The 20,482-nt window shown below is 50.0% G+C and overlaps 1 protein-coding gene across 3 annotated transcripts in view; it reads right to left on the reverse strand.

The window, feature by feature from the left end:
• The window catches only part of TMEM181 (transmembrane protein 181), a 48,784-nt gene that overhangs the window by 15,334 nt on the left and 12,968 nt on the right, over positions 1 to 20,482 (reverse strand). For 2 of the 3 annotated variants that reach the window (XM_079146774.1, XM_079146775.1), the window contains exons 2-5: positions 10,580 to 10,683; positions 4,693 to 4,748; positions 2,443 to 2,533; positions 1,937 to 2,058 (exon numbers count right to left, since the gene is read on the reverse strand). In XM_079146774.1, coding sequence (XP_079002900.1) covers positions 1,937 to 2,058; positions 2,443 to 2,533; positions 4,693 to 4,748; positions 10,580 to 10,683 — 373 coding nt within the window. Of the gene's footprint in view, positions 1 to 1,936; positions 2,059 to 2,442; positions 2,534 to 4,692; positions 4,749 to 10,579; positions 10,684 to 11,493; positions 15,390 to 20,482 lie in introns of those variants that run through there. The other variant, XM_079146776.1, reaches the window with a different exon arrangement.

Here is a 20,482-nt window from a genome sequence, read left to right on the forward strand (position 1 = left end):
AGGATCACAAATTCAGGGCCAGCCTCAGCAACTTGATGAGACCCTGTCTCAGAAACAAAATAAAAAGGGCTGGGATGTAGCTTGTGGTAGGAAGGGGGTAAATATTTCTGTGCCATAAAAATGCAGGACAATGCTCCTAAGTCGACAGGGACCAGAAGAGAGATGTCTCCACGGGTGACAAGTGTAAGCTGAGACAGAGCCACCAACGGGAGTGGGAAGAAACCTGAGGGGTACAGGAGGGCCACCCTCCAGGTGCACTGGCAGGTGTGTGTCCCAGGAGAAGCACAGCACCGCTGCCCTCGGGAGCCTGGCTCTCCCCGAAGCCAAGGGCTTAGTGGGCAACCAACTGGTCCTGGCTTTAAAACTGAAACCCCTCAGTTAGGGCAACCGCGGGAGACCAGACCCCAGCGGAAGGAGAAGCAGCCTCTAGCAGCTCTCGCTTAGCGCCTCGCCTGAAACCAGCAAGGCCAATGCTGGAGACAGAATCCGCAGAAGGCTGGCCGCCTGGACAGTGGTCCTATCTGACCCCCATGTGACCGAGCACTGCCCGCACCCAGGCAAGGTGGGGAAGTGTGGATGCCTCGGGTGGGCACGAACACCCCACACCCTCTCGTGGCTTGTTCACCTTGATCCTCGCCACTCCAAGACAGGCGGGAGGCCCGACTCCCACTTCTGGGTGAGGACGATGCATTCCAGAAGTTGGCTCTGGCTGCTCTCACAGGTGAGAAGGGAGGCAGAACCAGAACCAGCTGCTTGTGGGGCCCTCTCTAGACACCACCTGGTGGTCAGGAAAGCAGCGGAGGGCCACACTGTCACACAGCTGCTTTCCCAACAGCCGGGGGCCAGCTTCTGACCCCTTTCAGTCTTCTCTGTTAAATGTCAACAGATAGGAACCAGAAGGGGTGGCTAGCCACTACCCAGGAGCCCGGCCCCATTGGAACGCCTCCCAACCTCGTGTTGCCCAGCCTGCAAGACAGACAGGCTCCTGATATTCTTACTGTAACCAACCAGGAAGGTGGTTAAGGCCACCAGCTTCAGGACAAAAGAGGCTTAGATCTTGGTCCTGCCACTTACTATCCGTATCACCTCAGGCAATGGCTTTGACCTTTTGGTATAAAATGGGCTGATACAAGTTCCTACTCCACGAACCTGCTGTGAGGATTTAAGGATGTGCGCAAGGAAAGCACTCAGCACGGGGTCTCACAGAGACGGCACAGCCAGCTTCTGAACCGCTGCGCCCAGGCCTCAGACCCAAGGCACTGCCCGTTTTTGATTCCCTCTGAATTCCCCTGCTGCCTGTGACCTGGGGAGTCCTGAGGTGTCCACCTGCTGTCTCAGAAAGCATTTCTGGGTCTCTGATGCTGAACAAAACACAATGCCAATGAAATGCAAAACGAGGCTCACTCCTACTCTGGACCCTCAGGAGTCCTGCCCCACAGCTACAGTGCACCCCAAAATTGGTGCCCCAAAAGGAGCCACTGACCCTGCGTGGCCTGGGCACTCAGGACCAGGGTACTCAAAACCACCTGCAAATGACTCAAAGCCCCTGTGATGGAGAAAGATGTGGAAGAGGGGCAGACCTTCGGAGAGGCGGCCCTTCTGCATCCACCTGTGGACGCACCAGGCAGTAAATTACGTGAGCAGTAAAACAGTGTCAAAGGTACTGGAGGCACGCTGCGGGCGAGAGAGCGAGTGCGTGTGTACATTTTATGCATGTGTGTGTGCACCCAAGTGTGCACGTGTGAGTTTCTAAGAGCAGTAGCATATGGGGTTAGCAGGTCTTCCATGCCCTTTGGTATGACTCCATTTTTTTGTCTTTTTTTTTTAATTACTTAAGAGCAATTTTCAAAGTCTCTGGGCTCTGCCTTCTACTCTGGAGAAGCAGGTCTGTGACAGCACCCACAGCCAGGGACTGTGGAGCTATCCACACACTCACCCCTGCACATGTGAGGGTCCTCGTCCGATTGTGAACCTTGTTATGAATGTACATCATGGTTCCATCCTGAGCCACACCATTGACTTTGACAGTCATGGAAAAGCTCGTCTGAATAGAAGTTTCTACAAAAGAAAGGAGTTCAGTGTCACAGACCACCTGACAAAGGTGCCTCCTGGGCTCTGCTATGGCCTTGAGCCAAGAACACACGAAAGAGCCCCAGATCCCTGAGGCCACCCTACCCTCTGCCTACTGGAAACCTCGTGTTGCCCAGCAGAGGACAGCCTGTCCACTAGCTTCTACTCCCAGTCCATGCCCAAGTGGAATGTGTCGAAACCTACGCCAGATCCATCAACCATTCCATTTCACATTTAAGGGGCTTCCAACTTGTTCCTGTTGTGAATAATGAACAGCCCTGATACCTATCTTTTAGCAGGTGTCCAAATTTTTAAAAATCCTATCGAACTCTTAAATATGACAGCTGGTACCTGAAATGTCAGATCACATACCTTCGGAATGATCCAACTCAACAACACATGTCAGCCACAGTTGCTGATTATATGTAGATAGGGGATTCGAACGGATCTGAATTGGCTTTAGCTAAAGTAAAAAAAAAAAAAAAAAGAAAAAGAAAAAGAAAGAAATGAAGTTATCCATATGACCTTCTCATTGAGTCTATCAAATACCTCATCTTAATATACAAAGTTTATATTTGTCCTAAAAGGCTTGAGCAGTAGCTCTGAAATGGAAACACAGTTTTCCTTTGGACACCCTAATGAAAAGATGCCTTCCAGAAGGAGAAAGGCCACCTCCATCCAGGCCACTTTGGTCTCATCAAAATCTCTTAGCAGGCAGTTTCCACCACCCTGAGCCCTGGAGGGTGCACCTACTAAATACCAAGGAAGCACCACTGTGAAGCAGAAATGGAAAGAGCAAGATGAGTAAGAAAGAGCACCAAAGAAATATTCCACAGTGACAAGATTTTGTATCTCAGTAATTATTTTTTTTGGAGTCAGCAGGCCAAGTATAGCACTGTTGATATCAACTGTTTTCAGCTTTATTGCAGTCTTAATGTTCCTGGAGAGGAAAACCAGCGAAGACTGTTGCCAGTGATTCTTCCACAGCGTCTTCTGAAGAACACAATGCTGTCAGCTAACAGCAGGGTTGTGGAGAGCTGTTCAAGGTACCACCAGTGGTCCCAAAGAAAAGCATTATTTGAAGGCTCCACCCTTGCTGGTGCATGTGTGGTTTGTATCTTAATGCTTCTGTCAGGGTCCACGAGAAGCTCTCTAGAACCAAAGTCTTGCCTGAAAGCCATCAGAAATGGTATCTATCAGAGGAAGAGAGACTGTTGATTTCTTTTTCCTCCCACCCTCAACCCCAGGGACTGAACCCAGGGGTGCTTTACCACAGAGCTAAAGCCCCAGCCCTTTTTATTTTGGGGGAAAGGGTCTCACTAAGTCACTGAAGCTGGCCTTGAACTTGTGTTCCTCCTGCTTCAACCGCCCCAGGGATTATAGGCATGTATCACGGCACCCAGCAAGATCCTGTCTTTCTGAAGTGAGAATGGTCTCCAGGAAGCAGGTCAGTCAGTCTGGTGGAATGGCTGCTCTTTTCTGTAACAAAGATAGACTGACATCCTGACATACAGTAATTATAAAAGACCAACTACTGCCAGGTGTGGTGACACACACCTGTAATCCCACCAGTTCAGGAGGCTGAGGCAGGAAGATAGCAAGTTCAAGGCCAGCCTCAGCAATTTAGCAAGGCCCTAAGCAACTTAGTGAGAACCTGTCTCAAAGCAAGCAAACAAACAAACAAATAAAAAGGGCTGGGGATGTGGCTCAGTGGCTAAGCGTCCTTGGGTTCAATTCCTACTATTAAAAAAAAAAAAGACCAACTTAACTATTGAGAAACTCCTTGGAAGCACCTCTCCAAATGAGACCATCGGCCCAAGAGTGAAATAAAGGATGCAACAGAAAATGTGAAGATAGGCTAAACAGTAAAACAAAAAGAACTAAGAGGTAGAAGTTTTGAGATGTTTTCTTCTTTTGCATTTTTTGAAATGTAATTTTTGAAAAACTGTAAAAGTAAAGCTAGCAGGGAGGTGAGAGAATGGGAAGCAGGGATCAGGGACAAACAATGAGATTTAAACCGTACACTTTATGGTGGCGTGAAAAGGCAGGACATCTGTGCTCCATTTATGGATAAGGATTATGACTGATGAGCAGAATAAAAGCTTTAGTTATCTGGGCTTTCACAGGTTAGCATTTATTTCTGTAAACAAAATTCTCCAACTGATAGGACCTCTGTTTTCCTCAAAAGATGGAGAAGAATCAAGCCACGCTGAGGGCGGGTGCTCACTTTAAGTGAGTTCATGCAAAGGGTGCCAAACAAGCAACGCAGCGAACCGCTCAGCTGGAAACCCATGCCCAACATGGATACCTGAGGACAGAGGGTCAGATGCCTAAGCCATCCTCTTAACCCTCACACTCAAACAGGACTCACAGACGTGAGGAACTGAGAGTTCTCCACCCTTTGGTGCCTGAGAGCTAGCACCACCACTTCCTAAGCCCCAAGGTGCTCACTGCAGCGGAAAAGGAGATTCTGACCGACAAGACCCCAAGCCAGCAGCAGAATGAGAAGCCAGCTGCAGGTCAAGTGTAGTCTCTCTTCAAGACCCTCTAAGCAGGACCAAATTTCTCAGTGACCCACAAGTTCATAATGTCCCAACGGCTGCCTCTTACACCCAGGCTTACCTTTTTGCTATTATTTAGTGAAAAATTCGCTGCAGAAGTCTGGATTACTTTGGGTCCTAAAGTAAAACAAAGAGAGGGAAAAAGTGGGTTATATCTATATTGATGATTTATTGATTTTTTTTCAAATGCTAAGACTCATACATTATGCAGAGGCATCTTATTTTCCTGGCCTTTTTTTAAAAAAAATTTATTAGTTGTTGATGAACCTTTAATTTATTTATTTGGTGCTGAGCATCAAACCCAATGCCTCACACATGCTAGGCAAGCGCTCTACCACTGAGCCACGATCCCAGCCCTTCCCTTGCCTGTTTTAAGAGATTTTCATATTCATGGGTAAAACACATGGGTAGACACAGAACAGTCACTCTACTGTGCACCCACGGTGGCCTGACCCACGCTCAGTATGTGGGGTTCCATGGGACCCTCTCTTAATGCTCTGAGGGCTCTCTCTGGTGCCTGGCCCCAAGAAAACATTCACCACTCTGATATATGGATGTCAACACACAATAAGGGGGCGGGGGGCACAGAATAGAAGTTCACTGGATTAGACAAAGGGGAATGAAGGGGAGCGGGGATGGGAACAGGAAGACAGTAGAACAAATCGGACTTAACCTTCCTATGTTCATATATGAACACACGACCAGTGTAACTCCACATCATGCACAAGCACAAGAATGGGAAGTTATCCTCCACATATGTATAATATGCAAAATATACTCTACTGTCATGTGTATCTAAAAATAATTTTAAAAAAGAAAAAATATTACTTGAGATATGAAAAAATTCACGTCACTACATATTTCATAAAACATAAATATTTCTTCCAAAAGACTAAGACACATTTTTGTATTGATCCAATTAGTCCAGTCTTTCAGAAATTCTAAGTAGAAGATATAGTAAGCCAAACATATACCAATATAAGCTTAAAAGAACACAACATGAAATTCACCATTTTAACAATTTTCAGGTGTGCATTCAGCAGTGGTAAGGACATTTGTGTTGGGCACCCGTCACCACCCTCATCTCCATAACTTTTCTCATCCTGTAAAACTGAAATTCTGTCCACATTGAACAATGACTCCCCAGTCTGCTGTCTGACTTCTCCACCTACATCACGTAAGCAGAACTTACTTGATACATCATATAAGCAGTCTTTTTGTGACTGGCTTGTTTCATTTAATGTCCTGAAAATTCATCCACGTTACTGCAAGTATCTAAATTTTCTTATTTTTTAAGGTTAATATTTAATTGTAGTATATATCATACTTTGCTTATATATTCATCTGTCAATGAACACTTAAATTCATTTCAGTTTTAGCTACCATAAACAATTTAACATTAGTATATAAATATCTCAAGATCCTGCCTTCAAATTTTTAAATTTTTTTCTATATTACGGGTTGAATCCAGAGCCTCAGACATGCTAAGCAAGTGCTCCACCACTGAGCTACTTCCCAGCCCTTTTTAAAGCACATTATCTTGTTTTGAGAAGGCTCTTGCTAAATTGCCCACGCTGGCCTAAAACTTGTGACCCTCCTGCCTCTACCTCTCAAGCAGCTGGGACCACAGCCATGCTCTACAGTGCCTGGCCAGTTCTTTTGAATACATGACCGCAGCTAGAATTAATGGGTCATTTGGTACTATTTGCATGGACTATTCTTTTCCACTTTTTCACTTTGACCTGTGTCTTTGGATCTAAAATGTGTCTGCTGTAGACTAGATATCATCTGGATCTTGTTTTTTAAAATCTACTCTGCCTAACTCTGACTTTTTAAAAAAAAATATATAAATCTCTAAATATACTTGTGTGTGTGAGTGTGTGTTTAATGTAGATGGACACGATACCTTTATTTTTTTATTTTTATGTGGTGCTGAGGACTGAACCCAGTCCTGTACCACTGAGCCACAACACCAGTTCCTAACTCTGACTTTTGATTAGACAGTTTAATCCACTTACATTTAAAGTATTCACTGGTTAGAGGGGCTTACTTCTGTTCCTTTGTTTTCTGTATGCCTTGGTTTTCTATGCATTTGTATTCTATGTCTCATAGCTTTTTTGGCCCATATTTTACACTCAAAAATTATAACATTCTAACTTGAATTTATACCAGCTTAACATTAATAACATACAAAAACTCTGCTCCTTTTAACAGCTCTGTCCCTACCTCTTTGCATGGGTGATATCACAATTGTGATAAAATTGTCTTTATATATATTATTTATTTCTAAAACCAAAATATCTTTAGTGCATTCATCCCTTAACTCATGTAGAAAACAAAATGTGGAGTTACAGATGAAAGTTATAGTAATACTAGCTTTTATGCTAATAATTGGTTTAAAAATATATTTGTCTTAGGTCATTAGAAAACAAAAATTGCCGTTATTCTATATTGTCAGAATGACATGAGCTTTTATAATCACCCCTGTAACTGCCCTTACTGAGAGTCCATGGCTTCGAGTTACTCCCTGGCGTCCTTTCATTTCAACCTGTCCACCTTCCTGGAGCAATCTTTCAGGGTGGTCCTAGTGGAAACAACTCCCTCATCTTCGGTTTATCTGAGAAAGTCTTAATTTCTTCCTCACTTTTAAAGGACAGTTGCCAGATACAGGATTCTTCATTGACAGCTCTTTTAGCACTTTGAACGTATCAGTTCAGTGCCTTGTGGCCTCAAGTTTTTGGTGCAATCTCTGCTAACAACCTTACCAAGGCTCTCCTGTATGTGATGAGTCCCTCTGGGGCTGCTTTCAAGGTTCCTTCTCTTTTTGGCTTCTATGACTTGGTTTCATGTGTGTTGGTGTTGGTGTTTTCAAGATCAGCCCATTTTGAGCTTGCTGAGGTTCCTGGATATTTATATTCACATCTTCCATCAAAATTCGGAAGTTTTCAGACATCGTTTCTGCCCCTTTCTCCTCCTGAGACCCCATGATGTGTGTGCTGGTCCACTTGATGGTGTCCCCTGTGCTCACTTTTCTTTGTTCCTTAGACTGCAGTATCTCCTTGCTCCTATCTTCAATTGCTGGTTTTTTGTTGCACCTACTCAAAGCTTCCCTTCAATTCTTCCATTCTTCTAGGGAATCTTTCACGTATTCATCACTGTACTTTTCAGCTCCAGAATTTCTTTTTGGTTTTAGTTTTTCTAGCTCTTTATTGATATTTCCATTTTGTGCAAACATTGTTTCCTGGGCTTTCTCCACATCTTCCTTTGGTTCTTTCAGCATCCTTAAGAGGGTTGTCTTGACTTTAGTCTAGGGGATCAGCACACAGCCTTAGAGATAGATTCTGTTATTTGTTTCCTTTTAATGGGCCATACTTTTTTTTTTTTTTACCCCCACCCTCGTAGCCAGCTCCTCCCCACTCCACACTTTACTTTTTTTATGCCTTATGATTTTTTGTTGAAAACTGGACACTTAAATCTAACAATGTGTTACCCTGGAAAATTAGACTCTCCCACTTCCCCAGAGTTTTTTGGTTTTGTTGATATGGCTATTGTTGGCTGACTCTGTGCCCAGGATCAGTCTGAGGGGTAAACTTAAAGTCTTCTGAGGTCTTTTCTGAGTCTGTGTCCTCCTCAGGCAGGTATGATGACGTCCTAATTTCCCCTGTGTCCACAGTTGTTTTTGAATCTCCTAGCCTTCAATGTCTGGCACCCAAAAGGAAGGTGCAATAACAATGGATGCCCACCTCCTTGTATCTCTGTGATCAGAAGCAGAAATCAACAATCAGAGCAGAAACCCCACTATTAGGAGAAGAGGGTCCTTTTCCCCACCTGGGGCCCCACAAGCCATATACAGGTTGTTCGGGAACACGTACGCAGCTGACTGCTTTAGGGCTTGGTAGGCAATGGTCCCCATACGCGGGCCAAGAGCTGCACCGACTGTAGTTAGCCACGGCTTATGGTTCTAGTCCTCCCCGGGAAGCTGCAAGCCTTCAGCCAGCACTGGAGCTCCGAAACAGCTCTACCGAGGCTGTCGCTGCACTTGTCATCAAGACAATCTTTCCTCTCCCACCACTTTCCCAGAATCCTCTCCAAATTTTTATTAGCCTTGTCATTATCCTCCAGAACTTTGGCCTTAAAAGAAGAATAAAAGGAGACACTGAGAATCTAGTTTTGATTTAATTTAGAACTGGATTTGCTCTAAAACATATCCTCTCAGATTGTGATGCCAGCTTTCTGGAGTGCCTCAGTGACCAGCCCAGCCTGCCGCCAATAATCCTCCGCTTAAGTCCAGGCGGTGCTGGTGTATGTACCTCGACCAGTGCAGGGATGTGTCTCTAGAATGTGTTTATGAATGCTGAGAAGGAAAGAGGCTTATACTCGATCAAGCTTCTTTTAAGTAGATTCACAATCTGAGTGAACTGCTAACTAGGCAGTATGGCTTCCTGAAAGAATTAAGACATGGCAATCAGAAGAACATGGACTCTACTCTTTGCTAACTAGGCTTTCTGGGTCCCAATTTCCTCATTTGCAAAATGAGGGGACTAACCAAATGATCCCTTAAGTACTCTTAACTCTGAAATAACAATAACCTTGACACATAAAGTAACTAGGAACAGAGCACTTACGATAGTTAATTTTGTGTGTCAACGTCAACCTCACTGGGCCACATGGTGCCTAGATATTTGGCTAAACATTATTCTACTGTGTCTGTGAGGAACTCCTGGATGAGATTAATATTTGAAAAAGTAGACTGAATAAGCAGATTGCCCGCCCCACTCTCCACTGTGGGTGAGCCTCATGAAATCTACTGAAGGCCTAAAAGAACCAAAAGGCTTAAGGGGAATTCCCGCTCTCTCCCACCTCTGGACTCAGACTAGCCTCCGATCAGAACTAACCCATCAGCTCTCATCTGCGCTGTGTCACCATCCTCAGCAGGCGAGCAGCACCAGAATGCCCCACCCCCAGGCTGCCCAGTCCACTCACAAACTGAACTTCAGTTTGGGTGGGAAACGGGCCTTGAGGCACAAGTGCCTCTGGGATGGGCCAAGCCTCACCATCACTCACCCTACAGCGCTGGGGCTTCAGTGGGACAAAGGGCCACCAAAAACTACCCTCGATGACAGAGACAGTTCACTTGAAAGAGAAAGAAATGAAGAGGTGCACCCTCCAACCACAGGGCCCAGCTGCCCACCCTCGAGGCAGGATTGAAGACCCAGGTTCTGGAAACCTGGTGAAAACCGCTGAGAGCTACTCAGCCTCTGGGCTGCTGTCTGTCTGGGAAAGGAGGCCAGCCTGCCAAGAAGATTTCAAAGCATTTTCTTTTTTTTTTTTTTTTTTGTGGTGCTGGGGATTGAACCCAGGGCCTCAAGCACTCTACCAGCTGAGCTATCTCCCCAGCCCATGTCGAAGCATTTTCAAGGCCAAGTTTGTGCAGTGTGGCTTTTCCCCTCGAACGCTTTGCAGCAGGGCATCTAAAGGCAAGCTGGACAGCATGTGGCTGCCCAGCACTCTTCACAGGGCCCTGCCGAGGGCTCAGAGTGTCCCCAGAGCCCGGCCTGCTGGCCTGTGTTGCACTCAGCTGCACCCCGCCCCCTCACAGCGTCAGGCCTTGTCAGCTGCCATCCCCCGTGGGCAGGGTCTGGACTCCCCAGCACAGCAGACTCTAGGAATGTTTGCTTGGCCACTAAAGGTGCCGATAAAAGGCTGATGGGCGACCATGCCTCTAATGAGGGGCATGGCCAGGGTCACTCAGCTGCTCACTGTGCCTCTTCCAGGAGAAGCAGAGGTACAGGGCCAGACCCCTTCTGCCCTGTGGGCTCAGGGACAAGTGTCCTGTCTCCCTTCACACTGGGGCCTGGGGGGACAAAGGGTTACGGCTGGGCAGGCTGAGAGGAGAAACCAAGGTGGCCGAGTGGCAAGATGACTGAACAATTAAAAACTGAACTCACCTCTGATCCCCACGAAGACAGTCAGGCCAAAGCAGATGAAGAAGACGACAAACACGAGGACAAAGTGGCGCTTGGAGAGCGTGTAGAGCCGCATGGGTGCCAACCTGCGGAGCAGAGCGGGGTCACCCACAGAGCCACAGGAGGACAGCCGTGGGGCACACGTGCCAGCCCGTCAGGCCCACAAGGCCACCCCCCCACCCCCGTCCTCACCTCACAAGGACACCTGTTCTGAAACTTGTGACCATCCCCGACAAAGCAGTCTCAAAGACCTCGGACCCTCCTGTATGTCCCAGGCTACCCTGGCCTGCACAGGACAGGCCAAACCCAACCCTTGTGGCAGAACATGCTGTGACTCTGCTCCCACAAGGTCACACGTGTCACCAGATAGTGGATGGACCCTTCTTCACACAGCCCACTCCAGCTGCCAGAGCAGAGCCCCAGTGCAACCTTACGGGGCCTGACTCCTCACTCATTCTGGCTCAATGTGAGCTGTCACAGGTCTGTCACAGGTCTGTCACAGGCATGCCCCGAGGGAACACCAGGGATCACAGCTCATTTGCATCTGGCCTCCACTAGCCCAGTGTCCCTCCTATGTTGCAGTCCTGGTGAAGGGCAGCCTGACCCTCCTGGGTGAGTCTGCTTTTGACACAACTTACACCAATGCAGAGGCACACTTGGGGGTCCCAAATGCACCCCAGCAGCACCCCGCCCCACCGTCAGAAGAAAATGCAGTACAGGCACAAATCTGCTCTTGGAACTCCCCGAACGAGGACCAGCAGACAAAAGTCTGAAAGGACCAGACAACAAGGTCTTGGACTTGCAGGTCACCCAGCCTCTGCACAGGCCCTCTGCTCTGCCTTCACGTGGCCAAGGCATCCCATAAACAGGGTCTGTACCAATTCGACCTCACTTACAAAAAGAGCCTGCAGGTGGGACTTGCCTGGCCCACCCGTCTGAACCCTCAAGAAGCACCACGGATGAGGAGGGAGCCTGGGCTGGCTCTTGCAGTGCTGTGTCCAGCAGTCCCCGTGCTTCCTGGTCTTGGGAGCCAGGAGCAACAGGACGGACTTGACTCTCTCAACCCTGAGACAGGTGTGGCCAAGAACGAGGGAAAGGTCACTGACTTCTGGGCACAGAGGTGCACCCCGAGCACACTCGCCTCCTCCCCCCACCAGCTCCAGCTGCCGGGAAGGAGGCTGCCGCTCTGCTGTCGTCTCAGGACAAAGGTGAGGCCTGGGAGCCACCGCCACTCTGACGTGGCCCTGATGACCGCCTGGTGGATGTATACTCTGCCCTGTGGACTTTCAGATCATTGTCACTGGGTTGACTAAACCTCCAGGGTTTCCCTCAGCCTCTGGTCCAAACTCTGACCCACAAACAACTCTGCTTGGCAGGACAGGGAAGCCGGGGAAGGAGCCAGGTCCCAACTCAGAGAGCCTTGTACACCAGAGCTGGAACGGTCTCCGGGAGGAGCCCGGCCCCTTTGATTCACAGAGGGGAAACAGATCTGGAGATGATAGACCTGTCCCAGGAGTCACAGCTCTGCCCTTTGGCAGCACCTGCCCCTCCCTGGGGGTAGGGAAGCACGACCAAGTTTGAAAGTGATGCCCACAGAAGAACAAGCAAGTCCTCTGTCCCTGTTCCCAGGGGCGGAGCCTAAGACTTAGTGTCCTCACTTAGGGCGTCTGATGCATTTCTGTTTTAACACTCGGAGGAGAGGAAGATTTCCAGGACACCGCACAGGGCGTTTTCACACAGAAAGAGCTTGCACCAAGCTAAGTGGACTGGAAGGTGGCGGAATGCAAACAGTCACTGGTATGGTACTGGTGTTAACAATGCTAGTTCTGATAGACGCCAGGTTACGAAAGATGTCGCCACCAGGAAGCTGGTGAAAGGTACACAAATACTCTGCCATTGCTACCACTCTCGTGTGAATAGGAACCTGTTTGGAAAACTCCTGCACAGCCATTTATGAGCTTTCCACCATGCTCCCATCAGCCCGCCCCAGAACACCGAGCACTCCCCAAGCACACGATGAAGGCAGGCTGGCAGGCGGAAAAACAGAATACTTACATTTTAAACTTGAACGTTGAAAACGCATCACTGACACCCTAAAAGCACCATGACTCAGCAGATGAGAAGGAAGGCTGAATAAAGACATCAGGACAGGGCATGACAGCAGAGGTCAAATGCAACCCACCCAGTGACATGCTGCCTTGTTCCTCAGAACACTGAAGGAGCCAGGGGCCGTGGTGCATGCCTATAATCCCAGCAACTTGGGAGGCTGAGGCAGGAGGATTCCCAAGTTCAAGGCCAGCCTCAGCATCTTAGCAAGACACTCTTTCAAAATAAAAAATAAAAGCCCTAGAGATATAGTTCAGTGGTATAGCACCCCTGGGTTTAATCCCCAGTGCCACCAAAAAGTCAAAGAGAAAAAAAGGTGGTTCTTCATGTTCCCTTTCTTAAAACTTCCACTTAAACCCAGTTTAATAGAAATTTTCTTAGTTCACCGATAGTCCCCCAAGTCAATGGAAAAAAAACACAGAAAGCAAACATCTGAGCTCGAGAAACACGCCCAGGGCACCGCCACCCACACTGGGTCAGCTGGCTGAAGAAGGGTGGCCCCAGGCCTTGCTTTCCACTGCCTCTGCCCTAACAAGCAGCAAACACTCTCAGCCCTTGCCACTCCCCGACTCTGGGAGACTTGTGTCCAGACCCTCTATGGCCTACAGGGCCACCAAGGGCCAGGAATGGCACCCAGACTGTGCCTTCCCTCCATGGCTCCCTCTGCTCTTAACTTCCCATCTAAAACCTTTGTCCCCCCAAAACAGAGACTCCTGAAGGCCCAGGAACACTGCCCTGAGACATCATAGGTCTAAAACTGTTGCTCAGTCAAGACAACAAAACTCTGAGAAGCCAAGGTAGAGACAGAAGTGAGCAATCTTTGCCAGAACTGGCTCATCCCTGCTGCTGGAGACCAGCCCGGGGGCTGCACCTGTGGCATGTACTGCTGTCCTGACCCAGGTCCAACTGACGGCTCTGCTTCCTGCCAAACCCACCTCCCACTGAAATGCCAGATGTCCCTAAACACTAGGCTGACCCAGGCCAAGGCCAGGCAAGTCTCAGTGACCAATGCAGCCTGTCACCCTCTACAATCAGACCAACTGGAGGATATTTCCACAACTACTAGGAGCCAGACTATGATGCAGAAAACCACAGAGCCCACCACCAAGGGGCCTCCGGGCCACAGCCTGCCGGTGCTCGTGTCCATCCTGCCGAAGTTCTCCAGTCCCGGATTCTCATGGGTTCTCCAACACTGGCTCTGCTTCCGCTCTAACTGTCCTTCCTGCCTTCAGGAACCATCCCCAGGCTCCCTACCCCACTCTAAAATAGTGTCTCCCAAGACACCCTCATCGGAAGTCCTACCCTGCTTCATGGTGGGTAGGTATAACACCAAACTCACTGGCAGAAAGAGTAACACGATGAAACCCTGCACCCACTCCCCACTTCCTGCCTCAGCCTGCCTCCATCCCTGCACCCTAACACCTCCGATTCATCTCGCGCATCCCCTCCTGTTCATCCCACACGGTCAGAAGAGGCAAGACCCTGCTTCCCAAGTCCCCTCCATTCCCAGCATGCCCTGCGCCCCCCAGGTCCTCAGGAACTCCCATCAGAACTACTGCCACTGCCTCCCAGCTTCTTGGTTGTGGTTACTATAGCTGCTATACAGCCTGCCCCATATGAAGCCTGCGGTGGCTGCCCACCACCAACTAGGTCAAGTGAAAGCTCCTCCTTAGGGCTCTCGAGGTCCCCCGAGTCCTTCCCCACAATCCCAACCCAATCTTCCTACCACCCTACATGCACCCTGCGCGACTCCAGATAAGTCCTCACACTGTTCCCTGATGGAAAGGCTCCTTCTCCCTGCCCGTTTGTCTAAATCCTCTCCCACACTCAGGTGCGCTGTGTGCGTCTCAAGACTGCCCCATCTCGCCATCACAACAGGTGTGCCTGCACTATACAGCTGAGCACCTGAGGACAAAGTACCACCCCCCTGCCAGGCCTGGCACACGACAGGCATTCACAGCACACCGACTCGACTTCCATCCCATTTCCAAAGCGCTGTGTAGTTCCTCACGCACAGGTGAGACGCAGGCCGGGTCAAGCAGCCTGCTGGGAAGTCTTCTGCCCCACTAACCAGGCGGGAGCCTCCTACACACCCGCCCGCTCTTCTGGGCTGTGCAGCAGCCTTCCTCTGCAGGCTCCTGCTTCTTCTCACACTAGGCACTTAACACGTGCTCTAAGTCCTGGCCTAGCTCGAACTCCCAGGCCTTGGAAGGCCTTCCAAGTGCAACGAAACAGACCACCCCCTTGGACTCTTTGGGTTTCTTATTTACTGACTTCAATTTCATGGGTGCTTAAAAATACAAATTTCCTAGAGAAACAAAAATGTCTTTATTGGAAAGCCTAGCCCCTAAATTGCAGTCATAATCCAAACCACAGTAAGTCCTATCTTCCCGTCAGTAGGCATAGTCATATCCATTTCCCAAGCGAGAGGAAGTCTGTCAAGATGACGATTCACATGTGGAAGCAGCTGGAAAATGACACCACAGGCTCTCTGCAGTTGGGTGTCACTGTTCTCTTACAGGGACACATCTGTCTTTGCCGTCTCTGTCTCCTCCCTCCTCTCCTCACTCCACGGTGACAGCATCCTGTCTCAGGCTTGGGAACTGATGTGGGCGGGGACAATCCCCTTGCTCATATCTCAGCCCAGCCCTCTCCCCTCAACTCCCTTACTAAATTGTCCACTTGCCACCTCCACTTGGGATCCCAGCAGGCACCTCAAACCTGACCGAAGCCTTCCCCATCTCATCGCCGGGCAATTCCACCTTCCAATTGCTCAGGCCAGAACTCGTGGATGCCAGCAGACGGCGCAGGATGGAGAGAAGACAGGAGCCATCTAGGTCACAGGGAACTGGAGTGGCTGGGTTGGGCCTGGCCAGGCCCCACCTTGACTTCTGGACTTCCGGGATCATTTATGCCCAGGAACTAAGTCACTTTTCACGAAATAATCTGACTAAAAATTTCCCATGGATATACACAATCCAAAAAAATTAACCAAAATTTTAAAATGAAACTCTAGATACCAAGTCATGCAGGTGTGGAAAACCTCCCATCTCTAGGCTGGAACTGTCCTTTCAGAATAACTGCAGCTATCAACTATCCTGCCACCACAGGCTACCCGTTTGCTGACACTGATCTGTCACTCCATCCTGGTCCCCCAACCTGCCTCAGGTGAGGCATCCCCAACCTGTCTGAGAGAAAGCGACTGTTTACCCACTTACAGGACTCAGGGCCCAAGCCTGTTTCAGGGCTTTGCTGTGGATGTTCAACATCCACGTCCTCCCGATTCCAGAGCTGCTCCGACCTGCAGGGGCCCAGCACGTGCACAACTGGTGAGTGTCCAATGACTTCATGATTCCTACATTCATACCCACTCTTCCCTAGTCTTATTCCTGATTCCTCTGAGTTCTACTATGTTCCCTGCCATGATAAATTGTCAACCACTGAACCACAAGAGCTGTCCTCTCCCACGTTGTCTTTTCATGGCGTTGGTGGCTCTGGCTCTCCATTTACATCTGAGGCAGGCAAAGCAGGTCCATGCTACTTCAGTACAAGAGGCCCACCTGGCAACCACCACAGTCCTTAAGGACGCATGCACTTAGCCGGGACACCCTGCCTCCCGGCTCAGCCAGCTGGAAAGCCCCATTAGACCAGCTGAGCGCTTCAGATCCCCTGCAGCCACAATTACACACTCACTACACATTTCTCAGTCCCACGCCAGCCTGCACTGCAGCCACAAAACAGCACTAGCAGAAGGTGGGAGGCCAGCATAGTGTGTACCTGGCTCACACAGGCCTGAAGGCTGAAGGACCACAGGATGGTGGGATTCTGGATTCTGGAGGGCAGAGAATGAGAGGGTGCACAAGTACCTCATCGCACCCCAATAACAGACAGTGCTAGACCAGAGACAGCACCTGGAAGGCGGAGGCTTTGTTACCAAGACATATTCTATCTCATATCATCAAGTCACCAATACAGTAGGTAGTTATGACCAAAAATACTACTACTAATTTGCTACTTGTCCAACTGATAATATAGATTTCCCACCTGAAAACTTACAGGATCTGTGCAGTGGGAAGGGATTTTAAAATCTCCAGCCCATTCTCATATTTTAGCTAAGGCTTTGTTTTTTTCACAATTGGCATAAAAACAATCTCTTCCTCAGCCCAAGGTGCTGGCCTGTGTCCATCAGCTACGTTCTCCACTTTCTGCCTCCACAGTCAGGGGCAAGCTAAAACCACCTCCCAGGGACTGTTTCCTCATTGCAGGAGAGAGGACCAGTCATTATAGTGTTGTTGTGATTTGAAATTGAAATAAAAAAACCAAAATGTTTAAAAAGGCATAATGAGAAGGCAGCATTGAGTCATGTAAGTTTTTATAAGTAATAGTTGTGTTTTCTCATCCCTCTCTTCTCTTTGTTTGACATGGAGTCTTGATGTTTTCCAGGCTGGTCTTGAACCCCTGGGCTCAAGTGATCTCCTGCCTGGGCCTACGGAGTAGCATGGAGTACATGTGTCACCACACCCAGTTTCTCTACTTCCTATTGTGAAAAGTTTCAGTCTCCACTGGCACAGGTCTCTGGACACGCACTGTGTAGTGATTCTGCTCCGTGAGCTTCAGCCACCGAAGGAGAGGGCAGGAGCTAGCACCCCCAAGCACCTACTTGATCTCAGGCTAGGAGCTTCCTGGGCAGAGGTGTTACAGGCCGTTTTACACACGAGAAAACAGTTGGGTAGGGTCCCGGGCAGCAGGAGGTGGAGGCGGGATCTGAACCCACAGACGGTACCCAACATGTGAGGGTCAGGGCAGAAAGGAGGCTGCCATTCCCTCACACTCACTCCAGCTCCCTCCCCAGGACCTTTGCTTTTTAAATAACCTACCACTGAATGGGTTTTGAAAAGAAATTTCTGAGGGGGCAAACAATAAGAAGTCTGAAATTTCAATGAAGTTGAATGTATCACAAAAAATTTCTTTAACTACTCAAGAAATGAGGCTTCAAAAATGCCATCATGTGATAATTCAAAGCCCAACAACATTTTAATGAGCCATGTTCTGGGCTCCGCACGGGAGCATGTGCTTTTATATCCTTTCCAGGCTGCAGGTCCAGAGGCTCACATCCAGATGCCTGTTGGTTAGGCCACCAAACGTCTTTCCCAGGCCAAACAGAGGAAGCAGGTGAGACACCAGGCAGCACGCTTGATCTCCCAAAGGCAGTGTGACAGCTGAGGGTGATGCTCCAGCTAGTATCAGGCCACGTGGCCTGGGGGTCCAGTGTCCAGAGGCTGGCAGGAAGGCTACTCTACCTCTCAGGACCTCAGGTTCCTGACCCATAATATCCAGGAAACAAGGACCCCCTCCTGTGCTCGCTGTGATGAGGAAGGAGTTGCTCCTGAAGGCTCTTGCTGAGGACAGGTCAGCTGCCAGCTGTTGTCTTGAGGGAGTAGAGGGCAGTGGTCAAGAGCTTGGGCTCTGGAGTCAACTACCCAGGCTTCCTTCCAAGCTAAGACTTATCAGCTTGGCCTTGAGAAACTCGGCTGCACCTCAGTCCCCTCATCTCAAAATAGGGACATTAGAAAAAAACTTCCTCACAGCAGGGGGTGGTAAGGATTCCATAAAATGATGGGTATAAAGTGATACAACCATGCCTAGTACACGGTCAAAGTGGTTATCTTTGATTTCTAGAGATCATTTTGGTTCAGGAAAAAAAATTAGCCTAAGAGACACAATCCTAAATAAATCCAGGATTGCAGGAACATGACACCAACCTCAAGGACTAAGAGATTTGGCAGGCTTGGGACCCTGAAGCTACAGAAGGATCCACGGTGCTTAGTTTGCTCACCCTTTGCTGCTGGGAGAGGTGAGTCTAATTAATACACGTCTACATGAACACACCCCCAGATGAAAGAGACAGGAATACACTCTTTAAACTACAGCTTGAACACCGAGCAAGACCTGCACAAGCCAGCCTTACTGACCTCTTCAGAGAAATGCAACAGGAGGAACTCAGCAATCGACGAACGCAAGGAAGCCACCCACCATCTCTCCTGGCCCCTGCATGTTCAGAAGGGGTGGAGGTGGCAGGCTCTCCAGGTGAGGCCTTAAACACTAGGCTCTGACTGGTTCTGAGGGCAATCTGTCTGCCTTTTTAAAAGAGCAGGTTGAGCCACATGTGAGCAGGGAGGTCATCAGGGCCAGTATTTGCAGGGGGGCCATCCTGCCCCTGAGCAGTCTGCCCTGGTTGCCCGGCTCCTCCAGGCAGCTGTTTTCTCCTGTTCTCTCCCACCCACTTCCTTCTTCAGGCTTCAACTCCTGCTCCTGTCCCTTCTTGCCTCGGACAGCACTCTGACGGTACCAGACGTGCTTCAGATGTTTGGACTTGAGTCGGATTTTATTTGCTGCTCCAAACTCTTTGTGATTCCCAGGTCAGTGCCATTCTGAACACAGGACAATGAGGCTGTCTGAACTCTGGATGTCCACACCCCACCACCTCCACCCCTTTGCCCAACAGAGCCTGAGGCACACCTCCCGGACAGCGAGTGCCCACAGCTGGTCACACTGTGGGTGACAAATCTCTCATTTAAGCTGCATATGCAGTTCCTCAAGGAGACCTTTCCTTGGTTAATGGCTTCCTTTTGGGCTAGTCCTGTAACACAGTGTAGGCAGGAAACCTGTGTTCCAGTCCTGGCCAAAACCCAATCCCCTTCACATACTCCACTATTTCCCACAGAAAGTGACAAGGGCAGGAACCCCAGATGCCCTGCCAAGCAGACCAACCCAAAAGGTCTGTAAGAGGACCCCTGAAGCATCAACCACCACTGTGCCACAGGGCCCCATCTCTGGAAGTGTTCCAAGACACAACCAAAAGCACCCGTGAAAGCTGTCCCTGGAGTAGTGCAGAAGCAGCACTGCTAACACACCTCCACCTGGCTTCTATTTGAAAGGAAGATCTTTAAAACATCCACCTGGGCCTGACACTTAATGCCAGCCTGGTTTTCCACCCTGTGCTGAAGTTACCAACCAAGGTCTAACTTGCAAGGAAGGAGGGAAGAAGAGTCCTTCCATCACAGGCCCTGGCATGGAGGCCACCTTCCCCACCCCCGCCATGTTACTGCTCTGCCTCGAGACCCCCAAAGAAACCTCTAACCCAAACCGTCCCGCCCGAGGCCGCCTTCCCCGCGCCGCCCTGCAGAGCCCGGCAAACCTCCACGCTGCGGGACTCGCACTCCAGACCCGGACCTTATGCAAATGCGCTCAGCGCCAACCCTTCTCCAACCCCCTCTCCGGCTCCCTGGGGTCAGCCGGAGACTCGGCGCATCAAAAGGAAGCCTTCGGGACGGCGTCCCTGGAGCCACCCCGACAGGTTTTCCTCCTTAAAGGCTCTGCACTTCACAAGGGGCTCGGCCCAAGTCAGCAGGTCGTCAAACTCGTAAAACTCCGCATCCCAGGGACCCAGCGAGGCTGTGCCGGCTCGGGCGTGCCCACGTCACCCGCGCCTCCGGGAAGCGCCTTGGGCAGCGGCCCCCAGTCGCGCGCCCCGGCGCCGCGGGCAGGGGGCGTCCGGGTCTCGGGGCGGAGGCGAGGTTCCGGGGCGGCCGGGCCCAGCCCGCCGGCAGCCCCCGGTGCGCCCCGCTCGCCGCGGGCGCGGGACCCCGGCCGCTCCCCTCCTCCAGCCGGGCGCGCCGGCCGCCCCCTGCCGCCAGGACCCCCGCGGGGCCCGCCCGCGAGCCGCACGCGCTCAGGGCGCCCGGCACCCGGGCGCCCGGCACCCGGACCCCCGGCTCC

Source organism: Sciurus vulgaris (genome assembly GCF_902686455.1).
Source record: "Sciurus vulgaris genome assembly, chromosome: 7".
In the NCBI taxonomy this organism is placed as follows: Eukaryota; Metazoa; Chordata; class Mammalia; order Rodentia; family Sciuridae; genus Sciurus; species Sciurus vulgaris.